The sequence below is a fragment of the Fundulus heteroclitus genome, chromosome 6 (genome assembly GCF_011125445.2).
Source record: "Fundulus heteroclitus isolate FHET01 chromosome 6, MU-UCD_Fhet_4.1, whole genome shotgun sequence".
Classification (NCBI taxonomy): domain Eukaryota; kingdom Metazoa; phylum Chordata; class Actinopteri; order Cyprinodontiformes; family Fundulidae; genus Fundulus; species Fundulus heteroclitus.
In genome coordinates this window covers 5,717,355-5,726,857 of record NC_046366.1, presented here as the reverse complement: position 1 = coordinate 5,726,857, position 9,503 = coordinate 5,717,355, and the positions used below count along the sequence as shown (strand labels likewise).

General features: G+C 39.3%; 1 protein-coding gene across 3 annotated transcripts; it reads left to right on the top strand.

The window, feature by feature from the left end:
• Positions 1–1,175: 1,175 nt before the first annotated feature.
• rgs1 (regulator of G protein signaling 1) lies at positions 1,176–3,156 on the top strand. Of its 3 annotated transcripts, none has more exons than XM_012860941.3 (4): positions 1,176–1,285; positions 1,540–1,619; positions 1,702–1,868; positions 1,963–3,156. In XM_012860941.3, exons 1-4 carry the CDS (start codon positions 1,275–1,277, stop codon positions 2,137–2,139), a joined length of 435 nt encoding a protein of 144 aa, XP_012716395.1. In that variant the 5' UTR covers positions 1,176–1,274; the 3' UTR covers positions 2,140–3,156. The 3 variants fall into 3 exon arrangements, with proteins under 3 accessions (XP_012716395.1, XP_035993633.1, XP_035993632.1); XM_036137740.1 differs by having other exon boundaries at positions 1,176–1,382; positions 1,559–1,619; XM_036137739.1 differs by having other exon boundaries at positions 1,176–1,382; positions 1,535–1,619.
• Positions 3,157–9,503: the final 6,347 nt, after the last annotated feature.

Below are 9,503 nucleotides of genomic sequence, written 5' to 3'. Positions count from 1 at the left end.
CTAAAGTTGAGGTTATTGTAAAGATACCGTCACTTTACGGCCAGAATTATTTGTACATGATGCTCAGCAACATTAAAATAATCAAAGATTAGCAGCCATCACAGCATCCCTCAGGACCCCATAAGGAATAAAGCGTGTTGGAAAATGGATGAATGGATGGATGGATAGAATAATAATACTGAAACTCTAAGATCAAAAACAGCCTATATTTCTGCTGTGTGAAAATGGTAAATTTACTGTTGCATTAATCCATTATTTTAATGTTGAAGTGGATGAAGTGTGAGGTTGATATAAAATTCTTTGTACTGTATCTAGATACTCAGAATAACAGAGTTAAAAAATGGCTATTAAAAATGAGCAAGTGAAGCACATAGTGCTTAAACAGAATTATTCAATTGAAATGTGAGCCAATGCGTTTTTACTAACTGGTCTTTTTTTGCAGTCAGTCTCTGACTTTTTGCTCTTTTCTAACTTCATATATTCTCCCACAACTGCCTGCCTTTTAGAATCCTGCCTTTCAGTTGGCACAGAGGAGCCCTGGAGCTTAAATAATCTCTTTAATGTTCAAAACCTCTGTCACAGTGCAGATGATAAATCAGTGCGAGTGCAGCTTTTGTCTCCTCAGTAACGCTGCTGAGATGCAAACTGCAGGTTGACGAGCGTTGTTCCCTAAAAGCCTATTTGTTTACGGCTATTTGCGTATGGTCATGATCTTTTCCCAGAGCTTCCTCATCGCTTACTTGTTTTAATTAACTTTGGTTTCCAAGTTCAAAACGTAATGCTCCACCACAGAAATTCGGATATGCTGACATACCCCTTAAATGCTGAAAATAAAATGAATCTAAATTTTTGTCATTAAAGCTTAAAGAACGGTGATTATTCCCGTAGAACCCTTCATGCTTGAATGATCTATTTGAGTCATTTATTTATCCCTTGTTAATATTACCCTGCATCTTAGTAATAACCACTGCTGTGGCCGACAGGTGAGGTCAGCCTAAATCACGGCTGAGCTCTTTCTTCCTCAAGCTGCCACAGCTGTGGTAGGATGCCCTGGTTCTCCCAACAACAACATTTTGCATGCACATTTCCATATATTCCATTCACATTGGGTGGGGATGCTGCGGTGGGGGGAGTTAATGGTGTGTGGGGGGGGGGGGGGGGGGGGGTGATTTAGATTTGCTCATTCACTTGACTCTCTCATTTCCAAACGGTCACAGCCCCAACTTCAGCCTGGCAGGACCTTATCTCCGTCACCCGTTGTAGAAGACGAGGAGATGGCGATAAAGTGAGTTACTGCATGTATGATTATTGGGCCTTTACACATTTCAGCAGACAACATCACAGCAGCCATGTGGAAAACACCAGGGAGTTTTTCACTCACTGTAAGTCTCACTTTACTTTGGGTTTACTTCTGACAAGGAGGCTGCGTTGGGGTCACATTGTAAAAGTGACCATGATATCTTTGGGGGGCTTTAGGAGGATGTGGTGTTCACAGATAACTTGGCTAGTCATAGCTCTTGATGCTCTTTTCAAGGGTAGATTTTGTTGCTTTCCCAAGGATCCACTGGACGATGTTGAGACTTGGAGCGAATCCGTGGATAAAGTCCTCAGTTGCAAAGGTGAGATCTAAACTTTGCTCCTTGAGCGTTTGCTTGACTCTGCGCACGCGGCCCCTGCTTACTCCTCTCCCGTGATTTCCAGCCGGACAGATAGCTTTCCGGGAGTTCCTGAAGTCCGAGTACAGCGAGGAGAACATACTGTTTTGGCTCGCCTGTGAGGACTACAAGAAAATCAAGACGGTCCCAGAAATGATCTCGTCCGCCAACAGGATCTACTCAGAGTTTGTCGAAACAGAAGCACCCAGACAGGTAAAGCCGTGTCAGATTGAGTCGCTTCTGTTCAGAGCACCCCGCTGAACGAGATGGGTGTAACGCCGCTCTGGGCTATGTTGTTTGATTCCAGATCAACATCGACTGCACTACCAGAGAAAACATCACAAAGAACATCTCCCAGCCAACCCTGACTTCCTTTGACACGGCACAAAAGCTCGTCTACAGCCTGATGGCCAGGGATTGCTACCCGCGCTTCCTAAAATCTGACATCTATCAGGGACTCCTGAGGAAAGCTGACTCAAGGTGACTGAATTCAAAAGGAAAGGCCCTGTGAAAATCTCCTGTTGGGCTCTGATCTGCTGTAGCTCTCTATGATGCCGTGTGGATAACAGGTTTATACCATACCATCCCCATCCTGAGCGTAGGACCTGTAGTTTTTTTTTTTCTCCTCAGCCTGTGTGATCGTGTAGTGAGTTACAGCTCAAGAAAATCTATTTCTTTAATTATTTTAAGACAAAGTAAACCCTTTAGGAGACTGTGCACATTCATCTTCCACAGTTATCTATTGCTCTAGTCTAAGAATATACAGAATCATGTTCCTTAATGTAAAGTATTATCACAACTTTGATAATGCAGATAGAAATGCTAATTTGTTCTTCAGGTTTTTATCTCCATTTTAATACGCAAACAAATATTCACATCTCTCAGCTTTACCCTCTTTCCAAAGTGCCCTTACCTGTTTGCATTGCAGTTTTAAAACATCTTACGAACTAAATATATTCAGCTTGGGTGTGGTCCTTTTGAGTGCAATTCAAATTAATGTTGATACTGTCTACAGGGAACATAATGGTCACCAGTCATTCAAACACCAGGTGGCAGTAGAGGTTTTAAAATGAGAAATGGCGCCCCACTTCCGCTATGGAAGTCCAAAAGTGTCACGTTTGAGATTTATTTAGATTTATTTTGTTACATAAATATTTGCACGCTTTAATTTAAAAATAAAGGACAATTCCCACTTTGAAGTAAATTAATAAAATGATCTCCATTTCTATGTTCTGATTTATTTAATGCATAAATGAATGTGTACTAATTCAGCGACATCTGGATACATTGTATTTCTAAATTATAAAATTATTTATTATTTACTTTATTTCATCATATCATTACCTTGTGTTTTTTTTTACCTGTAAGTCCTGTCCATCAGTGTCAGTGAGTGGTGCAAACACTGCTGAAGGTGTGCCATGATTGGACTGCAGTTATGTTGTTGTGAAGGTTAACCATTCCAGAGCTTTAGTTGATGAACACAGGAAAATATGAGATAAATAGTGAAATATCTGTTTATATATATATATATATATATATATATATATATATATATATATATATATATATATATATATATATATATATATATATATATATATATAATTTGTAGAGTTTTCTTTCTTTGTCCAATGGCTTTATCACAGTTTTACTCAAATTATCACTATATGAGATGTATGTATCAAATAGTTTTTGCTGGGTTGCACTATTGACCTGCCATAGTTTTCTCTCAGTTGAAGGTAGAAGATCAACTCGATGAAGATGTGCATGAATCAAGTCTGTCTCATGTTAAACTAAGATAGATGTGCAGTCAGACACACTATGGTGGGTGGGCAGCTCATTCATTGTAAAAAAAAAAAAAGTATCTCAGGATGATATAAAACACAACTTCTGAGCTTATCGGATATGATGAGGCCCTATAAGTCACACTATGGATCTAAAACTGAATTTTGTTTTAAAATGAATAAAAGGTGCAGAAAAGGAATACTTTCATGTAGCATAAGTTTAGTTTTTGTTTACTTCTTTTTTTCTGGGACATGATGGATTTTACAAGCTAATCTAATGGTCTATGCAAAAGGATGCAAATACAAAAGAGAGCAACTTTCTCTCCATCACATTCAAAGACAAGCACAACAAAGAGGCTTTAACTTTCCTGGAAAATCTTCATGTTAGTCTGGGTTGTATTCTACAAAGGTTTATAAGAATAAAGTGCTATCTATCTCATCCTTGTTGTCACATGTGTGTTTTTGTGCATCCTTTGAAAGTAGAAGTAGGCCCCCGCATGGTTTCATCATGTGATGGCTACATGCTTCCTAAACATCTTGTTCAGTTTGTTTCGGTGGCACTGAATGTACGGGGCTTTTCATATAAAAAAGGTCTTCCACGTGTTTGGCAGAAAGTCACACTGTGCAGACACCCCGCCACAACTTCCTCTAGCTGCGATGACTGGTTGCAGTCACCTCAACCAGTCAGTTGTGGGAGGACGGTTAGTCTTTTTGTATGTGCGTGTGTATGCGTGTGTACACTTTACATGAAGAATAAACAAACTAGCATGCATTCTATGTCATTTTTCTAATGTTCTCTCAACATTTTGCTGCATGCAAAGCCTAAAAACGTCATAAAAATGGATGTCAAAAGCTGATGGAGGAACTGACGGGGTGTTGCAACTGATAAAGAAAAGAAGATGTGATAACAACAGCTAAGGTCACCAGTGCAAGTCATCAACGTTTATATTTGAACACAAAGAATTTCCTGTCAGGAAGACACGGATAGCAACAGTGATACAGGGTTAAAGTGATAAAACGCTGCTTGCATCAGTAGCAGCCTGCTAAGTTTCCTGAAGTTAATTGGCCGTATTTCAACATTATGAATGTATTTATGTTGAGTTTGTGGAATTGCACAAATGTTTCAATGCTTGTCAAAGTTCAGCAGCTTCAGAAGTATGCACTTAATTGCAAAAGTTGTCTGACCTCTTGAATTTTTTACATCTTGTCAGAATGCAGCCACAAGCTTCAATGTGTCACTGGGATTTTATTCAATAGCCCAAAACAACCTAAAATAAAAGAGCTTCTCTCCGTCCATATGATACAAACACTTCGGCATCTTTTGCACCTGTTACTGCAGTGAAAGGTGTTTCTACAAAATACTAACTCTGCAGAGCTGTATACAAATGCACCCACACATTTCACATTTTTATTGGGACCAAAAAAAAAAAAAAAACATGCATTACTTCCCTTCCATGTCCAAATTATGTACTATTTTGTTTTGCTCTTTCACATAATAATATGCAGTAAAATTAGATTGTGAATACAATATGAAAATATGTGCAAAGGTTTAGGCAACATGCACACTTTTGCCAGGCACTGTCTGTACAAGTGCATCTCAATAAACTGGAGTATTATGAAAAGTGCCTTTATTCCAGTAACTCAATTAATAGGTGAAGCACATTATATTGATTAATGATGATTTTCCACTTACAGCCAATGTAAACATGACATTTAAGATAAAAATATTACATCAGACCGATAAAAATGCCCTTTGAATAAAATAAATATGGACTTAATGAGAAGGATGTTTACCAGCTGCTTAAAGATTATTTTTAAAAGGTACTATTAATCTGGCCAGTGAGCCTCATTGAAACGCATTTTCTTATTTGTTGAATATTTGTTGAATAATAAATATAACATTCTTACGCATGGTTCAGGGAAAATCCAAATGAGCAAACGGAGAGAATAAGTGCCTATTCTCCAAAAAAATGCATCCCCATCAAATGAACAGTTTTTAAAAGCTATGGCTTTTAAATGAGTTAGTAAAACTCATTTAAAATTATCAAAAATCAGAAACTGGACCAGGGGGAGGCTTTATGCTTCTTTCTCCTTCACACCAAGTTCTAATACTTCTTTGGAAATCCCCTTGTTGACGTTACAATACTCTTTTCTGTCTGCCATACAGTGTCATCTGTTGTATTCATCATGAATCCAGCAAATGAAATGGGAATAATCTGTACTTTGTTACAAGCTGCTACCAACAAAGAGCCTCAACGTGTCATTTCAAATAGATTATTACACAACTTCTCTTCGTAGAAGCAGCACATGTTGAGTCCTTCAGGTTAGAAGACTTTGTATTCCTGCATGATGTAAATCACAGACTTATGAGGCTTCGCAAACAAAAAATTCTTCTGAAAATGAATAGAAATGACAGTAAGATCCCTTAAAGATTCTAAGAAAATCTGGAAGCACAGCTGAGAATCCAGGGAAGAATAAAGACTTTTGCAATGCAGTACAGTCAAAATGCCTTGCCAAGCCTTTCACACCAAACAAACCTTTGTGTATGTTATTGAGCTTCTATATTATAAACCACTCGGGTGTCCTCATCAACCTCCAGCAAATGTTTTTTGGGTTGAATATACATTTTTGTTCCATCCATCCATCCATCCATTTTCCAAACCGCTTTATCCCTCATGGGGTCGTGGGGGGTGCTGGTGCCTATCTCCAGCGTTCACCGGGCGAGAGGTGGGGTACACCCTGGACAGGTCGCCAGTCTGTCGCAGGGCAACACAGAGAGACAAACAGGACAAACAACCATTCACACACACACTCACACCTAAGGACAATTTAGGGAAGCCAATTAACCTAACAGGAGGAAGCCGGAGTACCCGGAGAGAACCCACGCATGCACAGGGAGAACATGCAAACTCCATGCAGAAAGACCCAGGGGTGTACTCGAACCCAGGACCTTCTTGCTGCAAGGCAACAGCACTACCCACTGCGCCACTGTGCAGCCTATACACTATATACTATATAGGCTGCACATTTTTGTTCATTTTTACAAAATAGTGCTAACAGTGAGACTGGATACAGAGCGTCTACAAGACTATTGGCACATGAATATGCTTTGATTTTTGGTCCAGCTGGAGGGGGAACCCCCGCCCGGTTCTGTCTTCTTTTGCACTCTCTAACAGGTTTTCTTCCAATGATTCTCTGCATTTAGCTCCATCCATCCTCCCATCAACGCCGGCATCATTGTCCCTACCATAGAAAAACATCCACGCAGCATTGTGCTGCCACCACTGTGTTTCACCTTGGGAACGGTGTGTTCAAGGTGATTGAGCAATGGCTAAAACCCACAACTCAAAAGCAAGTTTACAACTATCGATCCAGGTGTTTCATCTCAGCTGAGCAGGAATAGATATGTTTTGAGTTTGTTTCAAATGTGGACACAGGCGTTTGTTGTTTGATGATGGTAAAAAGCATAGGAGTTTACCGATATTTACTGATATACTGTTAGTAATTTGATTGATAAAATCTGTTTTGTATAAGGTAAATGTAAAAAATGTGTGTCTTATTCTGACATTATGTAACTAGCGTCTTCTCACTCCGCATAAATTCATCTCATCTGAGTTCTGACTTTCCTTCCTAAACCAGAGTATGCATTTCAGGTTGACTGGTGATTTTAAATGGACTCAGCTAAGAGTCTGCAAATGTAAGCCATGTCTTCAAGCCAGGCGCCAAGCTGGCCCTGCGATCTGTTCAGGTTGTACCCCGTCTCTCGCCATTAAATTACAGGAAAAGGCTCCAGGCCTCACAATCCAGGAACTAGACATCAGAGGCACGCAAAATGAGTGGCCATCATTAGACGGATATTGTTTTTTTCCACCTATCTAAATATAACCTGATTTCCATTTTTCATGCGTGTTGTGATGTTACTGCTAAATCCTGTTTGGCCACTTCAGAGAAGTGATCTACATACACAGTAATCAGAAATTGATTCCAGGTACTTCTCTTGTTTTGTACTTTGCTCTCCAGCTTACCCCCCCCCCCCCCCCCCCTCCAGATGTAACTTGATCTAATGGCTTAAGCATTGCATACCCAACTATTTTATCCCTTGATACCTTCTCATTAGGGCCTTGTAACTAACATTACCTACATGACTTTTATTGTGGTATAACAGGGTTTCACAGGCTAAACATTTCTGATGCTGTAACCCAGCTCAATTTAGAGGGTGATGTTGAAAACATCTTTCAGGGAGGCAATAAGATGTCAGGAACTGCTTCCAACCATCTTCTAGTACAGGCTAGTTGAGAGACATCACTGGACCAAGAAGTGATGCATCAAATCTTGCAAATCTTACATTATTAAGCAATTCAGGTAAGAAAACACAAACATTTTTATACCATTCATAAATCATAGTGTTTAATATGATGCTTCATAAGAAAGAAAAACTCATAAGCACAGAGTAATCCAGCACTTAAGATGCAGATGTGGCATTCCTCGTGTGGAGTTGCTTACGAATCAGAGGCAACGTGAGAATCATCTTAACGTGCTAAGGAAAGAAAAAAATTAACTGCTGCTCAGTGGAGAAAAAAGTGGACAGTTTTCTCGGGGGTCCAAAATCTTCCTTTCAAATTAACATAAAGTTTGACCTTTTATTTGGAAATCAAGGTCCCATAATCTGGAGGAGAGTGGAGAGGAACAGAATCCATAATGCCTGAGGTTGAGTGTAAAGTTTCCAGTCACTGATGATTTGGGCTTCCATGTCATCTTCTGGTTTGGGACCACTAGGTTTTCTGAATTTTTGCAGTCAACACAGCCATCTAGTAGGAAAGTAAGCTGATGTAATGATGCTGATTTTGTTTTCCAGCAGGACTTGTTAAAGGCCCACGCTGCTAAATGTACCAAAGCTGGCTCAATGACAACGGTGGTCCTCCGTTTGATTGGCCAGCAATCAAACGGAGGTCGCTAACAAAGCAACCTGGGCTTCCATTACACCTCAGTAGAACCACAGGCCGATCGCCTCCGTGCCACGCCACACTGATGCAGTAATTCATGCAAACGCTGCTCCAACCAAGTATTGAGTGCATAAAATGAACATACTTTTCACATTTTCTAAACACTGAATTGTGAGTTTCCATCATCTGTTAGCCATAATCATCAAAATGATATGAAATAAAGGCATGGAATATGTCTCTAAGTTTAATACATTTATTTTATAAATAAGTTTGAGTTTCTGAAATGATTTACGAAAAAATATAGAACCTTTTCAAAATATTATCCATCCATTTTGCGTCACACTTGTCCCTTGTGGGGTCGCAAGGGTTGCTGGTGCCCATCTCCAGCATTTCAAAATATTGTATTTCTTTAAAAAGAAATACAATATATAACAGATTCAGCTCTTTCTGAAAGGCTTTTAGTGTGTTGTGTTTATGACATTTTTAGACCATTAGTGCGTTTCGGGTCAGACACTGATGTTGGGTTGTAAGAAGGCCTGACTCGCAGTCTCCTTTCTTATCACAAAACTGATGGAAGAAGAAAAGTTTTCAGCTTTTCTTAACTTGCTGCAGTTTTTGTTACTTGCAGCATTTTGCCTTTGCATGTGTTTGTGTGTCAGCATCATTTGTTTGCAGCATGTTTGTACTTTGTGTGACTAATTGCTGTGACTGCAGTGTTTCTCCTTTGCTGTTTTTTTTCCATTGCATGTGTTTAGTGTGTTAGTTTCTGTTTTGGGTTTGGAGTCCTTTCTGTGTTTGCAGTGCATTTTTGTACCTGTAGTGCATTTGCTCCTCTCAGCCACCATAGTTATTTTACCTAGCCCAACACTTTTTAGCTCAATTACTGCTGTTCTTAATAGCTTATACTTTACCGTGATCTAGTAGAGAGGGGACTGAGGAATCCTTAGCTGAGAGGAAACTTCATGATTTATTTACTGCTTGAATAATCTATCCGCTAAGTCAATAAAGCAGCTCACTGACATTAAAAATAATGTGCATTTTACCATCTAACCAGTCTTTATTTTGACCTGTGGAAAAAGTTCATTAAATTCTGATCAGCTTTTTATGAAATTCAAACATCA

Excerpts from the sequence above, each read along its gene's own strand:
- rgs1 (XM_036137739.1), top strand. The coding sequence starts at position 1,302 with ATGATTATTGGGCCTTTACACATTTCAGCAGACAACATCACAGCAGCC. Across the intron at positions 1,383-1,534 it reads CAGGGAGTTTTTCACTCACT|GGTAGATTTTGTTGCTTTCC; the intron begins GTAAGTCTCACT and ends GCTCTTTTCAAG. Across the intron at positions 1,869-1,962 it reads AAACAGAAGCACCCAGACAG|ATCAACATCGACTGCACTAC; the intron begins GTAAAGCCGTGT and ends GTTTGATTCCAG.